Raw genomic sequence first — 25,917 nt, 5'->3', positions numbered from 1 at the left:
ACTGCTGCCCTGTTTCAGTACTTTTACTTTTGTCTAATGATGTCAACCTCGTCTCTCTGATCATGGTCTAGCCTCGCCTTCATTCCTGTAAACTCCAACGTCACCACTAGCCGACACACGGCAGCCGAAGCCAGATAGCGTAATGTAACCTCGATAGCGTCTACCACAGAGATGAAGAGGATAGACGAGAAGAAACAGATCCCAACCAAGACATGAATAGCAGCCACAAAAGAGGCCGCGTTGAGCAGTATTGTAAGCCACTTCTCAAAGTTCGGGAGACCCTGACTCGGAATCGATGGGTGGCCTAGCGATGGCAGCCCCTCGAGAGCAACGATGTCCCTGGCTAACTTCAAACTGTCCGCGCGCGGGACGCCCTGCTTCAGCGCCGGTGACGGCTCCAGGGACGAAGTTGCCCAGATAGAAGCCCTCGGCGGTTCTTGCCGGTGGTAAGAGCGTTGTCGGATGGCCTTAGCGATGCCGGAGAACTGGAAAGGGATCGTGACCAGGAGGAAGATGCCCGGGAGCATCAGGGTCCAGACCAGCGGGAAGAACCACGTATTGCAGACGAAGCTGACGATGGTCTTGCTGCCCAGCCGGTACGAGTTGTGCACGACGTTGGCGACAGCGAGACCCGCGATAACGTACTCCCCGGCACTGATCAGGGCGGCCTTGGGGCCTCTGATGCGCGGGAACAGCCGCTCTCCTTTGGCGATAGACAGCAGCTCTTCTGTAGATTCGATGCGGAACAGCCCGTCGAGATAGAACTCGCTTGAGCCGACGCTCAGGAGAAAGGACAGTAGAGGTCGGCGCGTCGAGAGAATGGCAAGCTGGACCAAGCTGGGGCCGAGCATGGACATGATGGTTGGTACGAGACTGAGGAAGATTGCGGCCGAGGCGATGGCCGATTTGACGCTTTCTCTGGTGTTCCCGAGTATGCAGTCGATGTGAAGATCGCACGTGTCGCCATTACTGGCGGTCAGGTAATCTCTCAGGGTTTCGCTGCAGACGTCGGAGGAGATGTTCTGGAAGAGGCTACCGTAGCTCGAGTACCACCCCTGAAAGCGTGTGTTGGTCATGGCTGTCGATGGCGGGATGCCGATAGGTGATTCAGTCGATATGGGAAGAGTCTGCACAAGATATTCGTAGTAGAAAAATGCAGTGATGGCATCGCTCGAGGGTATAAATATATCAGACAAGAAACGCAAGCTGCTACGCATTAGGGTTCTCGGCAATTGCCCAGCAGGGGTATATTTTTATCGGTGAATCGCTTTCAGCCTTAAAGATCCCCGGTCAGACCAATGGGAAGTGATATTGCATTGCTAGTTTGATGATCCTTGCAGAAAATGAGACCTTCGAGTATGCATGTAAGCAAGAAGTGGAAATGAAAGGAGTCATTATTGGGAGGCACAGCACTGCCAAGAGCAGGATTTGACGATGATAACAACCATAATCAAAGCCTCACAAACCCGCGGCGGCCCGTGGTAATTTCGCTGTGCTGCTTCTTCACTGGCTTCTCGCGCTCTCGCTTTGCCCACGTACTTATGCACCAGCCCCTCCTGCCATCCACCTCGCGTATCTCTAATGTGGCCGCTTCGCTCACGATCCCACTTCAAGAAACTCTTTGCCTTCGCTCTGTCGGGATACCCCAACTGCTCCTCTCCCTGACTCCGCTCCCTCCAACTAGTAGCTGATTTCCCGTCGGATCCGTTGATGAGCTAGGTGGACGCGCCGCCGTCCGTGTGGTCGCCTACAAAGTCGTGGCTGTCGTATCTCATCAGCCCGGGCGTATTCTCCAGCGCGCCCGTAATAGTAGCAGATCTTCGCCCAATGTGCTGGCCGTTGCAAACCGCGCGAGAAGTTGTCCGTATTTGTCGAGAAGCCGTACCGCTTTAACGTCGCTTATGTGTAGGTGTCGTCGACTGCCATCCCCGCTCGATGACCACGGCCACTAGGAGATGATCCGAGTCGTAGTCTAAGCGTTCGTCGTTTCTGCAGGAAATGGTGTGCGACGCCACATTCTCAGTGGCGAAGGCCAGATCAATCGTGGTGTCTCCGTATTTCCACCTGTGTGTTATACTTCCTCGCACCGTGAGGAGTTGCAGCTGAAAGTCCTCGAGAATAGAGAGCGCCTATCGGACGTTTAGTCCGTCCTCTTGGTGTCTACCCAACGCACCTCACTAGAAGAGATGAGGCGCCATGGGCGGTGTAGTCGCACTTGGTATCAGACAGGAGGCTGATCGAAGTTCAGGTCAGAACTTGCGAAGAGGCGCGGTGGCGGGCGTCGATAAGCATGTGAGTAAGGTGCCAATAAGGGTGCTAGCTTAAATGGATAACAGGTTTGCGATGAATAGCTGCGAGTATAGAATCAAGATCGATATCTAGGTGATGGATTGAGGTTTAGAATATATATATTTAGGGCAGAGATTTTAGACGTAGATGGAAGTAGGAGGGTAGGCTGCTATTTATGTTGAGCAACGAGCTTCTTTTTAAGTAGATTTCACTGCCCGGATCAACACACCATGACAGCGGCGTACGTCCGTTATCATCTCTCGCATCGATATATACCTTCCGTATCCCCAGAAGGATGCGAATGTCGGCAAGCTTGTCACTCAAGTTGAGTAGAAGGACCTTTTTAACGAATTCCATTGATTACCAGATGCAACTTGTGTGGTTGGAGTAGTGGAATAGGCAAGTTCTCTCGCCAAGGATCAGATATTTTATTAGAATGAGTGTAGTCAGGCTACTTCTAGAAAACAACATGTTTTTCATGCGAATGATATGCATAGCCTCACGCCTGTTTCAAGTTGCTGAGCGGGGACAAGCGACAGCAGCAGCTGCCAGATCTGCTATTATCAGAGTAGTATAGAAATTTGCGATTGGACAGACTGATGTCTTGAGATTGTACTTGCCAAGAGTACAACATGCTAGGCAAATGAAAAACTCTGTCCCTTCTCTCAAGTGGAACCAACCCACTTGATTCTGAAACATTGCTTGCGTAATCCTATGTAGATATTGTATGAAGGTTTGCACATCCAATCGACATGATTCTACCAGTAGATCGTTTTGATCCGCTTTCTCTTGACATCAGGCTATTCGAGAGTCGGCCAAGCCTCAAAACCCAACACATGCATAGGTCCAGTGAGAGCTCTTCAACCCAGAGCGGATGCCAAGGATGGCTTGGAGTCAAGCCCGGTTAGACAACTGTTTCCCCCTAACCAGGAGCTTACGTGACTTGCTTGGCTGTAACAACCGCATGCGTATTCTTTCCATGAGATGCGTCTGTCTTCAACAGACTATACTGTCTCATTAAATACAGCGGGTAGACATAGAATATAGACTAAGATAAACCCCAGGAGCCTGGTTCTGTTAATTTTGTGCTGCAAATATTTTCCTCGTACCACATACGTCTTTCTCTTTCAACCTCCAAGCGAGGCGCTCATATAGATCTACCCTTTGTTCTATCATTCGTTTAGTCTCTACATTAATATAGCTTTTACTATCATTTTATTTACGATAACGAAAACATTACAATGTTCTGTAGGGCTCTTTTCGTTTTCAGCGTTTTGGTCAATGCTTTACCACAACGTTCTCATATCGATGCCAGCTCTCGAGCAAGATCGGTTAACTCACTACAAGGTTGGTTAATTGAGCATTATTACACATGCTGAGCAACGAATTAATGCTAGCAGAAATAAGAGAAGATGCTCAAAAGAGGGCCAATCAGCTCATTACAGTTGTTGTTGGCGGACCACAAGACACCTTTGTCCCGAACTCCATAACAGCAGCAGTGGGCGATGTCATACAATTTCAGTTCAGCAACGGAAATCACACCGTCACACAGAGTGCCGAAGATGCCGCATGCCAACCTCTCCAAGCAACAGTCGAGGGTGCTATACATAGTGGTCATATCCCTTACACTGCTGGCCAGAATACAGTAGGGACATTCAATATGCCCGTGGCAAGTACCGACACAATGTTTCTGTACTGTGCCACGGGGCCACACTGTCAAGAGGGTCAGGTCATGATTATCAATCCGTATGGTTGCTACCCCAATATCAAAGACGACATATGCTGATGCTCTCATAGCACTAGCCCAAATCAAATAGTATGTGCCTATCTTGACACAACTTCTGGAACTCCATCCGTTAAAAACTTTTCACATCAACTCTAACATTCGTTACCTAGTTGAATTATGCAAAACTAGCGGCAGCTACGACAGAGAGCGTGGATGGCACTACCGTATCCGGCGGCTCAGTCGGCGAGATTCCTCTTGAAGCAGCGGCCTTTGTACCTGCGACCGAGGAGACGGGCCCGGCGGCACCACCACCAGCAACTTCAGCAGCGTCGAGCACTTCAGCAACTGCCGCAGCAAACGCAACCTCAACCCCTAGTGGGGGAATTGGAGTAGTCATTATATCTACTAGCCCTCGGTAGTGTAGATATGTTCGATTTTGTGACGGATCTCAAGGCTACATAACGCAGAGCTCCCTTCGTAAGTGGTAGTAGTGTGTAATATCAGTGTTATGTAGGTCCTTAAGATGCGAGCACCGTACGGAGTGCTATATATAGTTCTATCGGTGCCGGAATAACCCTATCCGATTGTCACAAATTTTCTACGAAAGAAATCTTATTCCTCCAACATCCAGTGCGCACGGAAAGCCTATTTGCAAATCCCGCTGATGACAGGAACAGTATGTCATAGATATCATTTGTGTCAAATCGTTAGATGCTCATCGCATTATTGCGTTCTCCCAGAATACTGTCTTCAATTAGACGAAATAAGATCAGGGCAGTCTGTTGAAGTTCCTGCTCGACGGCCCATCCGTCGCCTCCCGCATCACACTGTCTTCTCTTCCATATTTTTCTCATTGTCATCTTACACCGAGGTTAATCCTGTTCGAGCAAGCGACAGTTGCCCTAGACAATTCTTTACTATTGACAAGAGATTTTCATAGATGATCTAATACTCCGCCTAAGGACAAGTTATGGGTTGCCGCCTAAGCTCCTGTAAGCGAGTATGATCACAAATCTCTATTCCCAGATAGGTTGCATCGCGACTAAATGAAACACGTCTTCACTAGGCACGTACACTAGGACAGTAGACGTTCAAGGCCGTATAAGGCTATTGCCCCGGAACTTGCACAATAGCTTACATGACCTAAAAGATCAGCATTCTCAGCACTACGCACTGAAACTCCAGGCCCTACAGCTCTTACATACGTTTTAGATGTTACTTCTGATATCAAGCGATAAAAGAAGAGGTTAAGTGTTTTGCGGTAAGATGAAGTGCGGTGGAGAGATTGTGGGGTAAATTAACTCTTAGCCTATAGATAGAATATCCTGTCTTGGAAAGTGTAATCTATCACTGCAGTCTGAATGCTATCGGCATTATCGAATAGAGCGTGCATATCGTAGTGCCTTGACTAAGCTAAGCCTAGGCTGTAGAAGTGTCCTCCAGCTCACATGTAATATAGTTGATATCTTCGCCGTATTCTCGGAGAGTGAATACCTTTGAGGTTCTTTAAGAAAGGATCGTACTTACCAGGCTCGAAGATGACTGCGTTGGTTGTCGGTGTGAGTCATACTAGCAATGCGACGCTGGGTACATGTTTATTAGTTTCTTACATCGTTAACAGGAAAATACACATCCTTTTTATATAACTGTAAAATTCTCGAAGAAAAGTCCTCGGCTATTAATAAGGAGTTATTAATCTTTTGAAATCCATGACGAGTTGCTCGCAATCTCATGTTTTTAAACCTCAATAATGCAGACAACCATGACACCACCCCTGGACGACAGCGCAAACCCCACATTTGACACGGAGCTAGCTCGAGCCATTTGCAACCTTGAGGTTCCAAAGAAAATCAATTTCTCCCCCGATGGCCAACGAGTTCTATACTCGACCTCTCTGAGCGGTAATCAGCGTAGAGATAAACACCCCATTTCAACACTGTGGTTGGCGTCAACTGTAGGACCTGGCTCATCACGCCAGTTGACCTCAGGTCTCTTCAGTGATACCCTTCCGACTTGGCATCCTTCCGGAAAGAAGATCGCATTTCTGTCCGATCGTTCGAAGCCAGGCGAGAGCTTCGCGATTTGGTGCTTGCGCCTGGATGGAGGTGACGCAATTCCCATCACGCCAACCGAGAACGCCCGAGGTATTGAGACCTTTGCCTTTTCACCCAACGGAGAGAGCATTGCCTATGTTTCACCTGACGAGAAAAGCCAGGATCTCAAGGACAGGGAGGAAAAGGACGAAGTTGATCCCGCTGTCTGGGGTACTCAGTGGGAATACGGCCGGCTGCGGCTTATTGATGTGGCCTCCAAGCACATCAAGACTGTCGTGGCAGAAAATAGACACGTCACCGAAATAGCGTGGAGTCCCGATGGCAACAGTGTGGCTTTTCTCACCAACGAAAACCCCCACATAGAGGAGTCCATGCTGACAGGCACGACAATATCGATCGTCAACATCGAAACATTAGAAATCAGGGATCTGTGCACGGTCCCGAACGAATTATCTTCCCTGATTTGGGCACCCGATGGCCAGATATATTTTATCACTGGCCACCCCATCGATAAAGACTGTGGAGGACGGTCTGTATACACCGTCAATCCCACAGCAGCCCAAGGCAATTTCGTCAAGGTTGCGTGCGGAGAGGAAGATGGTGCTGAATCGTTCATCGTGACAGGCAGAAAGCTGCTGGTAAACCGCAGCGTCAGGCTTCATAGTGTGATTAGCGAGCTGGGTGGGAAAGACCTGTTCCGAAAGAACACAGAACTTTGGGTGTGCGACGTCTTCATACATCCCAACATTGGTACGGTAACTCTCGCGGCCAGCTTGTCTAACACTAATACACCTTATGAAGTATTCATCGTCCAGCAGGGCCAGGACGACCTGAAGCTTTCGGACCATGGCAAGACACTCAAGGACCGGTCATTTGGCTCGTGCTCTGTGCTCACTTGTCCCTCTGCAGATGGAGAGGTTGAGCTGGATGGTCTTTACATTACTCCAACCGCCAGAATGGGAGACGACGGTGTGCCTGAGAAACCACTGCCGACATTTGTTATCATCCACGGAGGTCCAACGGCCCGCGACTGCAACTGCTTTGACTCGTCATGCTACAACTGGGCTCCATACCTTCTTGCCAGGGGCTACGGCGTGCTTCTCCCGCAGTATCGCGGCTCAAGTGGCCGTGGCGAGAAGTTCGCCTTGTACAGCATGGGCGGGCAGGGAAAGTACGACTACGCCGATGTAATCTCCATCACCGACAACGCTATCAAGAAGGGCTTCGCCGATGCGAAAAAGCTCATCGTCGGTGGCTGGAGTCAGGGTGGCCTCATCACTTATCTGTGCAGCGTACGCAATGGCCTGCACGGACTAGGCTGGCGCTTCAACGCCACCATTGCCGGCGCAGGTGTCTGTGAGATTGAAAGTCTGGCCCTGACAGCAGATCTTGGCTCTACCCTTGAGAAAGAGCTGGCTGGCGGGTATTCCATCTGGACGCTCGGTCACGATGATACGAGGAACCGTCAGGGCAGTGCGCTGTGGGAGGTGGCAAGCGCGGTCGAGAAGTCGCGGCATCAGGAAGAGCCTGTCATTCCACCCATGCTGATCCTGCATGGAGACAAGGATGAGCGATGCCCTTTCTCCCAGGCGGAAGGTTTTCGGCGCGCGTTGAGAGCTCATGCACTGCCGTGCGAGTTTGTGGCGTACCCCGGCGAGGGTCACGGTATAGAGCGTCAGAGATTCTGGCTGGATATGCTTGAGAGAATAGAGAGGTGGTGTGATAAATATATTGGACAGGAAAAGGAGGCTTCGTTACCAATGAGGTAAAAATGACTTAGAGTCAGTATAGCTCGAACCCTCTTTATATATCGTGGGCTTTGGAAAAGAAACTCCTCAGCGTGGTACTTCGTTAAGCGACGAAGTTGTACAGTATGCATTAGTATGTTGACATTAGGACTGGATGCTCTGAGCATTGGCTAGGGCGGCTGATAGGGCTGTTGAAAGGCGCAGTATAGAGGCTTAAACTTACATCCCTGTCGTATCTGGCCAGTGAGACAATATTACCTAGATAGAGAAGAAATTTCTAAGGATCAAGTTATTACTCTGTGTCACACTGTCTGTGCCACGCTGCGTCTAGGGACAATACGCCATTACATAGCAATATATCGTTTGTTTCTACAATTCAGACGGCCTTAGAAACGACTGGCTTCATTTTATCGTCGATCAATACCAGCCGTGGCTGCACATCGCTTGGCGGCGGCGGTGTCGTCTTGCCTGCTCCCTCTTTATCTATTGTTTGGTCGTCAGTGGACGCCGTGGACTCGGGCCTGTCAACCTTCCTGCGTCGCCTAGTCAGTACATCATCGACCCATCGTGCGATGGCCATGACAAGACCTGCGGCTAGCACAGCGATCGCCACGCTAAAGCCGCGACGGTACAAAGGTCGGTCATCACGGCGAAATATCTGTGCGCCGTAGATACCGGCAATGTTGGCGCCCATGATCACACTACGCATGAGCCGGCTGGTTAGCTATATACGAACACGAATGAGAAGAAGCAGGAAGGAGAGCAACTAACCCTGCCATGGCGAGAGCACGTTGCTCTGAATCATTACAGGCGAGAGATAGCCACGCAATGTTAAGCGGATGCGAGAAAGTGCCAAAGGTCTGAGTCCAGACGACTCCGAAGTAGCGAACGCCGCGCTTTGGCACGTCGGTAAATACACGGTTGAAAATATAGCCGAGTAGATGGCAAAAGAAGCCGACCATGACTGTCTCGCCTCGTCGGTTTCTGTAGTCAGGCATTATCAATACGGAACCTTGCCATAGGGCTTGGGCTAGCAATTTATATCAGGCTAAACGTACTTGTGATCCGAGACCCAGCTGAAAGCGAACGATACCGGCACCTGTAAAAAGAGACCAACTGATGCCATCGCGTTGCTGACGAGGTTCCCGAAGCCAAAGCTAGTAACGATAGAGGGTGCATAGGTGTCAAACGCGCGCTGGGGTCCATTGTTCGAAAGCGTGATTAGAAAATGTAACCAGAGACGCCAGTTTGTGAACTAAGCAGCCATTGGCAACACGCGTTAGCGATCGACCTTAAGTGAAGCGGCGAAAGTGCACAACTTACTGCTCTCTTGAACGCATCTAGTCCGATCTTATTCTTCTTTTTCCCCTTCATAGGGTCATCAAGCAACACCCTTGTTTGTAGGATATGTAACTCGCGCTCAGTAAAGAATGTTATCTTCGGCAAGAATGTACTCTGCGGCCTTTTGAATGAGTCTGGAAGAAAAAACCCGAACACAAACCCGCCCAGTACCGTGAACGAACCCATCAGTGCGAATAGCCAGAACCAGCCAGGCTGACCGCCAACACCGCGCATATGCAGGATGCCATATGCGAGCAGCTTAGCGGACGCCTGTCCGATCTGGTTACCAAAGTAGAATACCATGACGCGCTTGGCAGTTTCGTCACGAGTGTACCATGTTGATAACGTCCATAAGCCCCCTGGGATGAATCCCGACTCTGTGATTCCGAGGAGGAAGCGCGTCGCGATGAAGGGACCATAGCCTCTTTGAAAAGCCTGGAAAGTGCTGACGATGCCAAATAGGAAGAGTTGTAATGTGAGCCATTTGCCAGGCCCTACTCGGTAGAGTATCATGTTGGAGGGAATTTCGAAAAGCACAATACCAAGCGACAGCATCTGCTGGCCGACATTGAACTGGTCTTGATTGATACCGACGTCTTCCATAAAACGATCAGTGATTGCGTTTGCCATATTGCCCCGATCCAGTTCTGCATCGTGTAGTGATCTCGTTAGATATAACATTTGCACATATTTAGGCACGCGCAACTACTTACGTAGGCAGAAGAAACCAAGAGTGAGGATCGGCATAATGATAAGGTCGAGCCTGCGCGAAAGCCTAGTAAGTTTCTGCTGGGATGGTTTCAGTATGGAAGAGGCATACTTACTTCCTCTTGGCTTTGCTTTCTTCTTCAGTTGTCCAGTCTACTACCCGTGTGAGAGGCTCTTCGTCGTCCCCGGTGGGGTGGTGGTGAACCGGAGTCGGGTCTCTGGATTCAGCCATTGCTATGCTCTCTAGTGGAGTCTAGCTTTATGGTGGGTTATGGATTCAAGCGGGGCACCTGAACCGTAGAATAGGTTAGGCCTAAAGAAAACAGGTTGCGCCAATATCTTTATAGGGCTTCGGGGCATCTTGGAGTTCTTATGTTGTTCAACATAGGTCGCCAGTTCAGAGTCGTAAAGCATGTGAGAACGATTGCGAAACTGGTCGATTCAAGCACGCAATTATGGATTTATCAGGCCTTGGCATGTCTTTATTGGAGTCTTGGGCTCTGGGTATTCTGGGTAGATGCCCGCTGTGCGGCTTGCTCATGTCTCGGCGTCTTGGTAACTCGGCGAACCTCGAGTCAGGCGTGTCTTGGCGGCTGGGCAAGGAAAAAAACGCGTACTCAGCTTCTCCTTTAATCACGCAAAGTTAAGTTTTACAAATACTTTCGGAGGGTTCCAGGGTGGAAAGGTGAAGGCGTCGTCAGAGAACCTATTTGTTTCGCTATTGCATAATCCCGGGTTGCCTCCCTCGTATCTTTATACGTACTGCCTCAATGTGGTTGCTGAATTCTTCTTGTAGGCCAATCATGCGATTTACTCTCATGAGACGACTGACTTTTGCTCTGTCTATGACTCCCTTGTTCAATGTTGCACCAATCAACGAGACGGTGTCACCATAAAAGTCATTACGAAAGGAAATATAGCCGGTCGTGACTACTTGTGTTCAGCTGGGGAAGATCTTCCTTTTGCTAAATAGCTCATTTGTGACAAGTTCAGTACCACACGGGGTACAACTCAAATGAAATCGTTCGGCTCTGCACCACGACTTCATTTTGCTTGACGTGATAAATCAGCAGATAGCAAGTCGAGGTAGCTGGGTACCAAATTCGATCAGGTAATAATCTGCATACACAATGCCGTGGTTTTTAGCCTTCTTATCTAACAAGCTAGAAGCGTTATTGTTCACAGTCGCATGCTTGAGTATGCCATCAAATCTTGTTGGTCCAACGTCATGAAATGTTACTTTATCCCGCTCATTTGCCTGCATGCGCACTATCTGCCTCGCAAGTGCGTAGTCTATTGTGTCGTTAACAATAGTCGTTGCCGCTTCAAGATATCTCAAGGCTAATTGATGACTGCCCATACCTGTCAGAATTTGGTATAGAAAAATGATACCATTCGCAGCCACTACTCCAGCAGAAGTGTCACGAAAGGGTTCAATATGCGCATCAAAGTCCCACAGTGTCACATAGCGACTAACACTTTGTCCACTGTTGCCAGGTTTAAGTACTCCCACGCATTGCGGAGCATGTTTTTCATACGGAAGAGAAAATACTCCGCTAATTCACAGGCAGCATCAAGAAACTCGGTTTGCCTAGTCTAATTGTATGATTGTGCATATCCAAGGATGGCCCATGCTGGGCCCCGTGACCATGTCGACGTAGCATGGTACCCTTAGGCAGCCTATAATATCTTAATAGAGCAACAATTAGAATCGGAGTTGACAAGATGTATAGTGCTGCATGGAGTCTTATTGTAGCCTTCTCTGAATGCATTGTCTGAACGGAGATGGGATTTCAATAGAGTGTGCGAGTGTTCCAGAGCAACATCGCTTAGCATCATGTTCCCCGATTTTGCAGCTGCATAGAAGAGCAGGTCCATGTTGCACATTAAGTCAATGATCACCAGAAAGTTTTCACTCCTTAGACTGATTCTTCATATCTCAATGCTATTCCATAACATCCCAAGAATAGATAGCCATGAGATTGTCGTCGAATCGGCTTGCAAGGCTCTCTGCCGCTGGGGAGATAACATCGAGTGCATCATGATCATGAACAACTCCCACCGAGGCTGCATGTGTGGCATAACCATGAAACCTAGACATGGGTATCGGTGCGGGTTGCCTGCTCTTTCAGAAGATCAGACCAGGCCAATCCGACCTGCTTCATCTTCTGCAGAATATTTCGTAGGCACAATACATTGTCGGCACAGCCCAGGCTTCTCGGGTACTTGATCTGTTTGAGTATTGAGTAAATGCAACTAGGAAAGAAGCCACTTATCCAGAAATCGACTTCTCTTGGTTGACAACGACCATATTCTGGACCTGACTGTGGCACGAGCTCGCGGTACACAAAGGGGGGTTCCAGACAATGATCAGTCTCAATAATCACTTGGGATGTTCGTGATGACCCAAAACTGATATTATCAACAAGCTTTTCTGTGGCAACTCTAAGGATTTTCGCCGTTACATTCTCGGAAAAAGCTCCGCGAGGTAAAACCTGATCCCGCGGATCAGTGCAGTTAAAATGACGGCTTCTGGAACTACTAACCCACATTTATCATGGATGCCAATAAATGGCAAAACATTTCCAAAGTCTCTCATGTTGCAAGAGTAACTAGCTAGTGTACCGTCACAGAAACCCTTAGCAAGATACCTGGTGTTGTAGGGGAGTTACGATGGGACATACTTAGAATAGGGACATCTGTAAATAAACAGTCGGAGCAACAAGACCGGTGAAGTATCCATTGTCTAATTAGTCCGAACCCCGATACTGATATTATAGGGCAGTAGTGATTTACTGGTAATCCCATTTTGCTGTCTTACGAATGGTTATGGTACGTTCTTGCTAGATGTTTACGGCACAGCGAGCACATCGGACCTACGGCGATATATCAGCCGATATTTCATGGCCGCACTTCGTCCCGAATTCAAAGTAGAGTGTGTGAACTATTGGAGGACTCAAATTGCAAGAAGAAGTACGGAAGCAGCTAGACTTCTGAAACGCCAAGTTACTCTTGGTAAGCAGCCACCACGCGTACGGAAAGTTAGCATGGTTTTATTGTACCGTAGAAAGTAGACATGAGATGAATCTGGTAGAATTGCGTTAATTATTACCATGCTGGAAACCACCACTGACTTGACTTTTAGAACTGATCCATTTCATATTATTGGGACTATTACCATAACTCTATTTTTTGTAGGGGTTGGCTTTTTAGAACCATCTCCCCGTCCATCATGCCGTGAAAATAAGTCTCCCCAACAAGCCGCCATTTTTCAACATTTGGCTTAGTTATTCCGCTCATGCCAGCTTCTTGCCGTAACAAGAATGGTACTTGGGCGCCAGAAAGAATAAATACCAAGTCTCCAATCTCAGAATAAGGCGGAACTAGTCCAATATAACCTTGCTCAGTTATTGCGCACATACGTTCTCGCGTGTTTGGCCCCATTACATTCGCGAATCTACCCATATCTGTCACATGACTTGCCATGGCACTGTTCAGCCGAACTTGCTCTTCAGCACTCAGGCTGGATTCCAGAGAATTCATTTGCGGGCCACACAGCTCTGACAAAAATTCCGTGAATCGCTCCAAAGCTTGATAATAATGGATGAAATCCGCATTGGCGGGCCTGGTACTCTCTGGCGTTCTATCACCAACAAGTGTCCTCCAAAGTGCTTCATTTAGGGATATTCCAGTCACATACGGCTCATGAAGAACACCCCTCAGGACCATATTGCGACAATCGCTAAAGTCTTTGAAGATTCCAGGGAGGACGTTGGTCTTAGGGACCCCATTCTCCGATACACCAAAGAACTGTGGACCAAGTTCTTTGATACAATCAACCTTGCAGCCTGTTACAGTGAGTCTTGAGTGAGTGTATGCCAAAGTCATGTCGATCTCTTTCTCATTTTCGCTTTTTGACGCGGAGTATGGCGACTCGTTTGGATAACGCCAGTACATTCTAGCCAGTCTTTTGGTGCTCCAGTCTGGAATCCAAGATGCCTGCAATCTGGGGTTGCGATGGAAGCCAATACCGGCAAGATGAAGTATGCGCGAAGGATGGTTCTGTCCCAACAGGTATCTGGCCGTGTTGAGAAAACAGCGCTCAAAAGAGATACTGTAGGCTGGTTCAACATCGCTAGAAGAAACAGCCGTGCTGATCCCTTGCACAGCATATACATTGTCTCGCGGGTCCGTAGCTGTGGAATTGATACTCGCAATGAGGAGGTCGAAGAGAGGCACTAACTTGTTCGCGCGAATCGTTTCCCTAATGCCTCTCAAGGAAGTTATCTGGATACCCGCATCCATCGGAATAGGATCTTGGCTGGTCCGCTCACGCCAAAATATCTTTGATATATGCCATACGTTATTTGGATCACCACTAAACAACGTTTCAATCAAGGAGGAGAAGTAGTCCCAGGTGATAAGTTCTCCTCCGTAAGATATGATTGTCTTCTGTGATGCTGCAATCTCTTGGATTATCCAACATCTCGTCCAGTAATTATGGTTGATGAGTCTTATCAGAGAAGGCCAGCTAGGATGCTCAATGTTTAATTCCGTCAATGGCCGTGATGCTCGTTCAACTGGGTCATCAAACTGGATTCGCCGATGTAGATGAGCTATGAGCCCTATGGCATCCTTGGCATCTTGGGCGTACCCAAGCCACACAACAGTGTGATATGATAAGCCATATATGTTTTGCATCATCTGGACCTGAGAACTCTTTTCGTTGTCATCATCTTGGTTAATACACATGGCATCTATCCAGATATATCTTGTCATCAGACATGAAGTTCTGTCTTGTACTATATCGTAAACTCGTTGCGAGACTTGAAGCCTTCTCCCGCTGACTATGAGTGACTGCATCGCTTGATTGTTGCCCCAAGTATACGAAATGGTCTCGAATCTTGGTCGCCTGTCTAGGTACACCGGTTCTAATTCGCAATACACTGGGCTCCATGGTGTCGATTTTGTTAGTTTGAGCAACCGGATTGTCCCGGCATCAAGGGTCGAATACTGATAGGGTGTCAACATTGCTGCACGGGTAGCAGCTCTCTGCTCTCCGCGTGCCACCATGGACTCCGCAATCTTCCCGGTCAATTGGAAGGTATATCGTAACAGTGTAGCAAAGCAACGGCCGGCCATTTGAAGAAAGAATAACAGGCTAGGGTGAATGATGTTCCAAATATTCGACATCTCGGTGTTAAACGTTTGGAAAGGGTTATCAATCATAATCACCCACAGAACACAAGCCAGGCCGATGAATTGCCACAAAGGCAGTAAAAACGCAAGTCCCCGTATGCAAAAAGCCCATACAGCAGATATATTTCGAAATAACAAAGAAGCAGAAACGTATGCTATCAAATCAAGTGCCTCAACGAGTAGTTTCGTAAATAAATCATCGTCTGCGTCATCACGGCTGGCTAGTTGCCGTAGTGTGATCACCGTCGCTCGCAATGACGATTGCCGAACGAAAAAGAGGTAGAGATGGACAACACCGAACATGAGCTCAGTAGGAATGTAGTACTCAATCAGACTTATTTCAGACAGAGCCCATGCACACAGCCCAGACAGTAGTGTGTCTCGTAGGGCGGAAAACCCTCCTCTAAAGGCGATGTAAAAAATGACCGCCAGAGTTCGCAACCTAGCCGGAAGCGCCATCACTTCGGCAGGTAATTGTAATTGCGCATCACCTCGTCGCGGTTCGGGAGCCATGATGGTTAGCCGAAAATCTGATAACCCCCTAAATTAGCGAGCAAGGCCGATGATGATTCAAGCGGTCAAAGCTAGAGGGACGTGTTTGATATGAGAAAATATTTTGTTTTATGCCACCTGGATCTATCTAGGCGAGCTGAGGTGCTAATGTAGCGCAAATTGTCAAGCCACGTGGTGTGTACATGTAGAAGCCCCGGCCACGAAAATGGCCCGATTGTCCGCACCAAAGTTCACCTAGGTAGCTCACTCACGGCCCGGTAGTGCTGAGGTAAGCAGATTAACTTAGTATTGTGAACAAAAGATGCCTAGAAATCGAAGCTAAGTTGTGCTACCGTGACCAGGGCCATTAGAACTGTTTTGATCATTTATCGCTTCACTCGATGGAGAGACACGAGATAGTAGAGTAATTTCCAGAAAATGTCATTACTCATATGGATAGACCTTGAGTACTTCTCCTAGAGTCTCTACTATGGTCCTTTTTCGGCACCCTTTTTAGATAGCTGAATTGCCAAGTCTTTTGCATCGTCATTGCTTTGTTGCAAATACTGATCAAGATATTCTGGAGGGTTTTCGAGGACATTAAATGGACCACCTAATGGATGTCCGAGTGTAGGATACACTGGGATTACGCCTGTCCATGTCTTCTGAACGAGCTCAGCGTTATCGGTATCATCTTTCTTCTCGTCCCCGGGTATAGTAGGGCCAGTTCTTATTTTGGCGCTTCCCGTGCTAATATTGATCTTAAGAATGCTCGTACTTTGCATCTCCGCGCCAGTGGGGGGAACACGAGTGTTGGCCCATCGGTCAGGTACCACGCTGTTAGTGATAATTTCCATTGCATAAAGCTTCTCTGAAATATCGGAAACCACTGTTGCGTAGCCGAAGAGTAATGCTGATCGATAGTTGTAATTGTGTGAATAAGGTGTCAGCGTTAAAACGAGACCGTCCACATGGCTCGCCGAGACTGTCACAGGGAGCCCCTTCTCTTCTTGGATCGGAGATGTAGAGATATGGGCACGGGACATGTTCATAATACGTGATGAGACATATCCGTGGACGTATAGATCAAGAGGATCCCCTTCGTCGGCGCTTGGCCTGGTGTATGATCCCATCTGCCCAATCATTGGTAGTGTCATTGGGAAAGGCGAGTCAGGGATTGTGAATGAGACATTTATGAAGCGACTTGAGTTGATTATTTGATGTATAGATCTAAGGGTGTAACATGCTATGTCTGATTAGAGCTTAGTCAATCGACAGTCGTGGGTATTCACACCTTGATGGTTATATCGATTTACCTTGCTGAATGGTTGTCTGGGGTATTCCAGCTCGACAGTAGGCATTTCAAATATCGTCACTATTCTCTTCGGCGTTTAGAAGATAATAGTGGAGCAGGATATGATGAAGAACTATTGTTTTGTCTCCAAGTTATTGCCTTGCGGCTTGTTTGATTTGCCGGGTTGTGTTGGAAAGGAGATTTGCTGCGTAGTATCGAACATGACATGGCGACGATTTAAATAAACCCACCACTCTCTGGAATTGATCTTATCAACCCTCAGCAGCCATTTTTCTGGATGTCCATAGGGTAGAGATAGCAGCAGATTTGTTAGCTTCACTGGTGGCAGTGGTGGCTTCAAGAAGTGACTTGATCTAGCTGTTTTAGGCATACCGTTCCGATCACCACCTCATGAAGGGGGGTTAGAGCGGAAGTTGGCTGAAATGCCGCAATAAGCACCATCCCGTAGCGGAGAACAACCCCAGCTCATTGATCTTGTAAAACTTGCAATGTAATATTGAGTGTGAAGCAGAAGGCACCATAGATAGCTCTGGATGTCAATCAGTCTCTCGTGCTGTAGAACCGTCGTACACTACGTGAAAACCACTCAGCTCGACACACATCCTTGAGACAGAAGCATTAGAAGTCGTTGAATATTTTAGTCTCTCTAAAGTCTTATCGACTATCGTAATAACCCCGATCATCGAAAAACCGCTTGACTTCATCTGAGAGCTCATCACTTGTCAGGAATCGGTAAGCCGTAACAGCCATTCCCTCGCACGATAGGAGAGACCGATCAAACGAGGGAATTGTGCCCGCACCTGCAGCGAAACCTTCGGTATGTGGATAGGCACCATTCTCTGAAGCTATGCCAAAGATCCCCTGCCAGCTTGGGCATTCGTAGCTTACGTTTCCTTGATCAGTCGATGCTGGACTTGTTGCGCGATCGGTGTTGTTCTGTACAGTATAGCCAAGATCGGTCATCGCTTTTTGGAATGCCTGGCAGATTGGAATATTGGATCGAAGGTCGGCATATGCCCCCAGATATTCAACCTCAATTCCACAACCTGTAGCTTCTGCAGCTCCCTTGAAGCAACTGATACAACGCTTCTGCAACTCTCGAGCTCTTGCCATTGTCGGTGCTCTCACTCCGTACTCCAGGACAGTCTTGTCAGGAATGACATTCGCACGCAAACCACCTTCTTTGATGATGCCATGTATTCGTTCATCAGGTCGAATCTGCTGACGTAAGACCGAAATGTTGTTATATCCAGTAACAGCCGCATCAAGTGCGTTAATTCCTTCCCACGGGGCCAGAGAGGCATGAGCTGGTTTCCCTCGAAAAGTCACCCTAAAGCCTGAAATAGCCAGAGTCCTGTCATAAGCGTCTCCCAATACATTCTCAGGATAGTGATTTTGGGCTGTTGGATGCATCATTAAGCATGCATCTACATCTTTGTATGCTCCGTTTTCGATGAGTTTTATTTTCCCTCCGAATGCTTCTTCTGCTGGCGTGCCTAGGAGTCGTACACGACCAGGCGTGCCATTTTGCTTCATTGCATCAACTACTGCTAGAAATGCCCCAAGAGAAGTAGTCGCAATAAGATTATGCCCACAGCCGTGGCCGATGCCAGGGAGTGCGTCGTATTCTGCGTTGAAAGTGAGCACCCTTCCCCCGGATCCGTATTCTGCCTCGAATGAAGTTTTGATGTCGTACGCATGTGGGGTTACTCTGACACCTTTATCACGTAGTGCTTCCACGATCGCATCATGTGCGGTAAATTCTTCATACGCTAATTCAGGAGTTGAGTATATCTAGCAAGAAGAAAATCAGATTCGTTACCGACCAACAAGGGCTCAGGATCTATGCCAACCTTTTGATTTACTTCCCAGAGAAGATCTCGATTTATGATTATGCTGTCATGAATCACTGCAAGACCTTTTTGATCTTCTTCGGACTTTGAGGATGTAGTCATAGTCATTGACATTTTGCGTTCTCAAAGCCAAGTATTCCTTCGATAGCAACAGCTCGATAGGTTTATGTGTTGTATATTCCCAGTAGCGATACCAGAAGGGAAATTGTAAATGTTCGAGGTATTCAAACCGGTACTACATTAAAATGCAACAACTACAAACCTGGTGTTTGGTATTCTATTTGCTCTTTGATCTCCTCTTTTGAATGTTGTGGTCACTTAGCCTGACGGGCCTGCGAAGGCGAATTTATGATAGCTTACGTGAAATAGAAGATAGGCAAGACAGATAGCCTAGACTCTAGAATTAGACATGAGTAAAACTCGTTATAGCGATAGCCAATTGACAGAGTCTACAAATGCCGCCTTGGCTGCCTATTGGAGGAGCGATAATGGAGCTTTCGATCATTGGTTCACGGACCACACTCCAACCAAAGGCGGAATCGGACCTGCACTTCGGAGATTTTTGGGAAGATGCCGATCAAATCCCTTCCAAAGGGAAAACTGTTAAGGCTTTGTTTGTCATTCTTTTAGCTTTGAAATTTAGATGCGCACTAATTAGTTAGGCTGCTTCTAAGGTGTCCGCTTATTTGCTTCGTCATCGGCAGATAGCGTAAGTGAAATCCATAATTCAGCCTATCTTACACTACTAGGACAAATATCTCCATCATTCATGCAGAAACACCATCGCACATGTCGCAAATATTTAAATTCTACATCAAGTCAATGGACTCCGAAGCCCTAACATTATACTAGACGCGTCTACTGAATTCATCATTGAACCTTTCTCAGGGTGTGCCGCGACGCCTTGCCAGAAACTGAAGAACCAACATCGGACTTGAACACGATCATTGGCGAGCAATTGAAGTAAGCATGGCGGCTGGACAATTGATCATCGGCGTGGATGTGGGTGGTATGTAGCGGCTCTGTTTCATCACCTCCCATTAAGCCTCGCAAAAGCGGTTTGAACTGATGAGGGCTATCCAGGCACAAACACCGATGCAGTCCTCTTGGATGGGGCTAAGTCTGGGCCGGATGCAGTCATTGCAACATACAAGGCCACCACAGGAACAGATGTAACAACCGGTATTGAAGAGGCAATTCGAACCCTACTCAGGGATGCAAATGTCTCATCGAGTAGTATCGCGAGCCTGATGATTGGCACAACTGTAAGCTGGGCTTTTCACGATACTTGATTGACAAGAACTCATCGCCATACAGCATTTCATCAACGCTGTGGTCGAACGTGACACATCCAGATTGGATGCGGTGGCTGTGATTCGCCTAGCAGCAGGAAGCTACTTGACGCATACTCCGCCCTACATTGATTTTCCATCAGATCTGAGGAAGAGTAGGTCAAAGTCCAATGTGAGTTGGGTATAATAAGCTAAATGAAAGATAGTTATGGATGGCCATAGTGCCAAGATATCTGGTGGCGTTCAAATTGACGGGACAGAGATCGGACCAATAATAGAGGACGAAGTTTTACAGCAAGCACAGAAAATCAAAGAGAGAAACATCCGTAGTGTGGCCATTGTCGGAATCTATTCACCGTTGGACGAGAAGTATTCCCAAGAACACCATGTCCGGGATCTTCTGAAAAGTTCTCTTGGTGAAGATATCAACATCGTTTGCTCTAGAGAGAGTATGATGAAGCCATCTGACCCCCTTTCAATCAAATTGCTTACTTCAGGACAGTCGCCGGTGTCGGATTTTTATCTCGTGAAAATGCAACAATTCTCAATGCATCTATACTTCACTTTGCCAGGCGAACCATTCATGGATTCAAAAGAGCCATGAAATCTCTTGAGCTGAAATGCCCACTTTACTTCACCTCGAATTCGGGACAGCTGCTATCCACTAAAGAAGCTATGGCGTACCCAATACAGATCTTTTGCTCTGGTGCAACTAACTCCATTCGAGGGGCAGCATTTCTCTCATCAGTGCATCACTTTCACGAGAGCAGATATGTGATTGACATAGGCGGAACAACAACGGATATTGGATGTCTCCTCCCCAACGGATTTCCCCGGTTGGCTGGTTCCTCTACTGAAATTGGAGGAGTGAAGGTAAACTTCGCGATGCCTCAAGTCGAGAGTATCGGATTAGGTGGAGGATCTATTGTTCGTGAGCTAGACGACGGAAAGGTCTCTATTGGACCAGAAAGTGTCGGACAAGCTTTGAAGAAGAAAGCGAAATGTTTTGGTGGGAGCACGTTAACAACAACCGATGTTATGGTGTCAGCGAAAGCAGTGACGATTGGAACCACAGTACCGGAGGTACAGCAAATGACAATCACTACGGCTAGAACAAAAATGAAGCGGATGATCGAGGACCATGTCGACCGAATGAAAACATCAATTGAGCCATGTCACCTGCTCCTAGTTGGGGGCGGCGCATTCCTCTGTCCGCCAGCATTAGAAGGTGTCGCATCAATTGAGATTCCCCCTCATGCCAGTGTAGCCAATGCCGTGGGAGCGGCTGTGGCTGAGATTGGAGAGGGTGGTGAAGTAATCGTGGATTCCAGCGACAAAGAGAGAGCTCTAAAAGAGTTAACAGCCGATGTCATTGCCCAAGCCGTTTCGAGGGGAGCAAGGGCAGATCATATTCGGATCGTCGAAGAAGATGTGTCAGGACTAGCATATATGGAAGGGAAGTTCAAAGTTACCGTGAAAGTCTCGGGACCCGTGGACTTCAACCGATTCTTTGACGACTCAGAAATGGACAATGATGAGCTCCTAACTACACAAGAATACCACGAGAAAAAGCAATGGAGCGCGACCAGCCAGGATGAAGCGTTAGTGGACACAGAAGTTGACCACATGATATATCGACCCCATATTAACAAGGATCGTATTTGGCATCTCTCTGAGATTGATACTCAATATATATCCACCGGCTGCTATATTCTCGGATGCGCAGGTGGTGGGACACCCTATGGATTGTACCTACAAACTCGCCAGGTTCTTCGCGATGGTGGCGACATCAGAATCATCGATATTGATGATTTGCCTGATGATGCATCATGCTGCCCGGTAGCTGGAGTAGGCAGTCCGGTTCTTGCTATTGAGAGACTTGGAGGTGACATGATCCTCCAAGCAATGCAGGGTCTAGAAGAATTCCTGCATATCAAGTTCACTGCAACACTCACAGCGGAGATAGGCGGATCGAATGGATTAGCTCCACTACTTCTAGCTTCGTCGAAATATTACGACATATTATGTGTTGATGCTGATCTGATGGGTGAGTGTACATCCGCAGCTCAGTCACGGCAGATGGATAACCTTGTAGCTGACAATCGCTTACTTAGGCCGAGCTTTTCCAGCATTTGAGATGAGCTCTCTCTATATTGGAGCAAAACATGTCAACGAGTTGCTCCCAGCCTGTGTTGCAAGTGGGGAGGGGACCAACCTTATACTCACTTCCGCGAAGAACACGGCCTCTGTCGACAAAATCCTCCGAGCGGCGACTATTACAATGGGGTATGTACTACCGCGAAACCCTCGATATATTCCTTGACTTACTCTTCTTGATTAGCCTTGGATCAGGGATTGCAGCTCGACCAGCGGGGAAATCTGAGCTTCAGAAATATGGAATACCTAAATCCATGTCACTCTCTTGGAGACTTGGTCGCGCTGTTCACAGAGCGCGATCAAGGGGTACCCTGAACTGTGTGCACGAGGACCTGATTAAGGAATTTGGTGGACCTCAGAGCGCACGGAAGGTTTTCGAAGGTAAAATCATAGGAATCGAGCAAGCGTTAGTTGGAGGCCGCAGTCATGGAACCCTTGTCATCGAACGGCTAAAAGATTATGAGAATGAGAACCCAGCTGAGGCAACTCAAGACTTGCCAGAGAGGGTCCGAATACCTTTCTTAAACGAAAATCTTGTCCTGGAAGCAATATATGCCTCTGGCGAAAAGAAGGTCAGTCTTTTTTCTTTTTTGGCTTCATGCATGCACTCGTTCTTTTATGATCATTCAGTTGTTTGATCAACTGAGATCATGGAAGCTAACTTTACGATAACTTGCTCTAGGTTCTTGCAACAGTGCCAGACCTAATTATGGTACTCGACACACTGACAGGAGAAGCATGTGGTGTTCCAGAATACCGTTACGGTTTGAAAGTTTTCGTGATGGTCGCAGCAGCACATCCGCTATGGACTAGCACTGAACGAGCCCTTGAAATAGCTGGGCCAAAGGCTTTTGGGTATGATATCGACTTCCAGCCCTGTGGTACATATACGGGTGTGCGCAGCGTCATTGACGAATTTGGACCCGTCAAGAAAGATGCAAATTCTCACCAATATCTAAGCCGATAGTGGAATGCCTACCACAAATAGATCGCATTTGCTTCAGTGTAGGCCAATAGAACCTTTGTCTCCACATGGATAGCTTCAACAGGGTGTTCGCTTTTTGTCGCAACTCTTTTTTGAGTGATGCGTGGATACCATGGTCAGGGAAGATAATTTTCCCCAGGCAGCTCTAATTGTCCTCCGCTTAGTGCATGCCATGGCGCAGTTTCAGGCGCCAAAGAAATCCTTCGTGCTTGATCCACGCCAGGGGCTCCTAGGCATCCGAATTTAGGCGCACTTAACTTGAGAAGTAGCTTGCAAGTGTGGCATTCTTTATCTGATAGTTTCAATTCGAATAGTAGTTGCGATATTCCGTAACTCAATTTTGTTTACTCGTTTCATTGCTCTATGCGACTGAATGGACATTTTTGTCTGATCAAGCATCACGATGACGCAAGTAGAGCTGGAGAATACAGCAGAGAAAAGTGGTACTGCGGTGATCGATGAGCGAGATTTCCACTTAAAATTCTCGTTCACTAGAGATGGGGATCGAAGTCGACATGAAAATGATGCCTTACCACCGCCACCATATTCCAAATCATCTACCAATTATTTACTACCGAGACAGGCCCCAAGATGAGCATCGTCATGCTCGCAATTGGACCACTAAATGAGATATCCAACTTTATTCTATTCGCTAGGTTCTTGAAAGCGAGACATGGTCATTGAGTAAGGCTTCCCAGCCATCCTCAGCACCGAGCGGCCATCGAAGGTCGAGGCATCGAGTTCTTTTCTATTGGAAGCACTCCCAACGATATGGTATCGTCACACCTATCAAAGTAGCCGTACACATCAATACATAGCGCCTGTGCCGCCAGGTGACTTGAAGCAATGAATGAGATGCTCGGCCGGAGTTGGAAAGCCTGCACTGAGTCGTCGTTGCTTTCACCAACATCTGGCTGGCACACAAGTCTTATGCTCTTTGACTACTAGTCAGCTTGCTTATTGGAATGTTTCGGGTCTCGATATACCACTTTCATCGTTAGCTGTGGTCACATTGTTAAAGAAAGGTCTCGTTGACGCAAAGGCGCTACATCGGTATGTTTGAAAGTAAGCTCCGCACATACGTTCTGCTTATGTATCTACAGACGTACGATGCACAGTTGGGATCTTGCTCATCGACCCTGGGATCCACTCACTGGGCTGACTGCAGCTACATCGGACACAGTTACAAGCATGCTTCTCGGTGTAAGCGTTGGTCCTGTGGAGGCGTATAAAAAGATCCTTTCTTCTAGTGCGATGTCTCCTAAGCCCCATTCAAACACATTGAAGCAAAGCCGTTCCGTAGCCAGTCGAGTCGGTAGTGGTATTGGAGACACGGTAGTTGCGGGTCTTAAAAGCCCTGTCTCCTACACATATGGCCTGGCAAGAGGTTTTCCAACACGTTCCTGTATTATACGCGGAAACAACTGTACGAGATCTGGATAAGATCACTGGGTGCGAAAGCGGTTTATATGCTGCTGTTAAGGTCAGATCATAGATTCCTACATGAGTTCATTCCATTGCTAATTTACCTCAAGGGACTTGGTTATGGACTTTACGATGGCCTCTCTGGCTTTATAATGCAGCCAGTCCGAGGAGCACGATCCAAGGGAGCTAGTGGCTTTGTCCAAGGGCTTGGAAGAGGCGTAGGTGGGCTCGTATTCAAGCCAGCCGCTGGTGCTTGTGGTGTACCTGGCTACGCTTTCAAAGGAATAGTCGAAGAAGTGCGTTAACTGAGCAATAATCGTGTACAGGACTTGGTTCTCGCTGCTCGCATAGCGGATGGAGAAGAGCACTCATCTCACAGAAGACCAGCAGATGTCAATAGTAGATCGTTGGAAGCGGTGTACAAATTAGAAAGCTCCTGTTAAAGCATGAGGTTTTGCCAAGGTCAGGGTATGGTAGGTTGCCTAAAGGTTGGTTTGACGTAGTTCGGCTTGCCCCAGTAAGAAGGCATAGATTTCCACGCCTATGTAAATCCGCTTGTGTGAGGAGCATGTAGAGTCTATTGTTGTATTGCATCGCGTCTTATTTTAAGTTCGATTTGGAAAAGCATGGCTAGTTTGATTTCCCCAGATCGCATAGTCGCTTTCTTTGATAATCTTCCCATCCGCCCACTGGATTACACTCGCGTTGAAAATCTTCCCTCTTTGTCCTATTTTATATGGTACTCCGGGAGCATCCTTTAAGACAGTGAATTCGAACACGCACTCCCACACACAGAAATCCAGAGCGCCGTGGACTGCAGTGGTACGGATATCCATGTCACCAAACAAGGTACCCATGAATTGAAAATACGATACAAGGGCATTCTTATCCATATGGAGAGCCATAAGCCCTTGTACATGAGTCAACGCGCCTTCTAGACCGGAAACTAGAGTAGGGCCAAGTTTTACTAACCGTAGTCTGAATAATCTAGGTTGGAGTCGGAAAAGTATGATAAGACTTTGTCTAGATCGCCAGATATCCAGGCTGAAACATAGTCGCTCATACGATCCTTCATACCCTCCTGTGTTTTGTTATATTTTTCAATGAAGCTTTGGTCTAGTTGTTCATTATCCAATGCCATGGTAAAAGCTTGTGGCTTCGATAAGCTTTTTGAACTTTTGGTGGAAATGGATGTTTTTGGGTGAGACTCGGCACAATTGTCTGTTAGATCAAAGAGCGGCTGTCATCAAGACTTAAATATCTCCACGTTTGAATCAAGAGTGGTGGGGAGAATTCGTGTGCTTGACCAGAGAAATGGCGTTTCGTATCCCAG

General features: G+C 47.6%; 3 protein-coding genes across 3 annotated transcripts; 1 reads left to right on the top strand and 2 right to left on the bottom strand.

Annotated features, from left to right (window-relative positions):
* Window positions 1–23: 23 nt before the first annotated feature.
* Window positions 24–1,076, bottom strand: UCRPA7_4336 (hypothetical protein; the record flags this gene model as incomplete). The annotated part of the gene is made up of 1 exon (XM_007916873.1): window positions 24–1,076. One exon carries the CDS (start codon window positions 1,074–1,076, stop codon window positions 24–26), a length of 1,053 nt encoding a protein of 350 aa, XP_007915064.1.
* Window positions 1,077–5,765: 4,689 nt separating this feature from the next.
* UCRPA7_4335 (putative peptidase s9 prolyl oligopeptidase active site domain protein) lies at window positions 5,766–7,838 on the top strand (the record flags this gene model as incomplete). Its single annotated transcript, XM_007916826.1, has 1 exon — window positions 5,766–7,838. One exon carries the CDS (start codon window positions 5,766–5,768, stop codon window positions 7,836–7,838), a length of 2,073 nt encoding a protein of 690 aa, XP_007915017.1.
* Window positions 7,839–8,193: 355 nt separating this feature from the next.
* UCRPA7_4334 (putative alternative sulfate transporter protein) lies at window positions 8,194–9,905 on the bottom strand (the record flags this gene model as incomplete). Its single annotated transcript, XM_007916879.1, has 4 exons — window positions 8,194–8,518; window positions 8,589–8,801; window positions 9,319–9,805; window positions 9,872–9,905. 4 exons carry the CDS (start codon window positions 9,903–9,905, stop codon window positions 8,194–8,196), a joined length of 1,059 nt encoding a protein of 352 aa, XP_007915070.1.
* Window positions 9,906–25,917: the final 16,012 nt, after the last annotated feature.

The sequence above is a fragment of the Phaeoacremonium minimum genome (genome assembly GCF_000392275.1).
Source record: "Phaeoacremonium minimum UCRPA7 unplaced genomic scaffold PA7_03_scaffold_331, whole genome shotgun sequence".
In the NCBI taxonomy this organism is placed as follows: domain Eukaryota; kingdom Fungi; phylum Ascomycota; class Sordariomycetes; order Togniniales; family Togniniaceae; genus Phaeoacremonium; species Phaeoacremonium minimum.
This window is presented reverse-complemented; position numbering and strand designations above follow the sequence as displayed.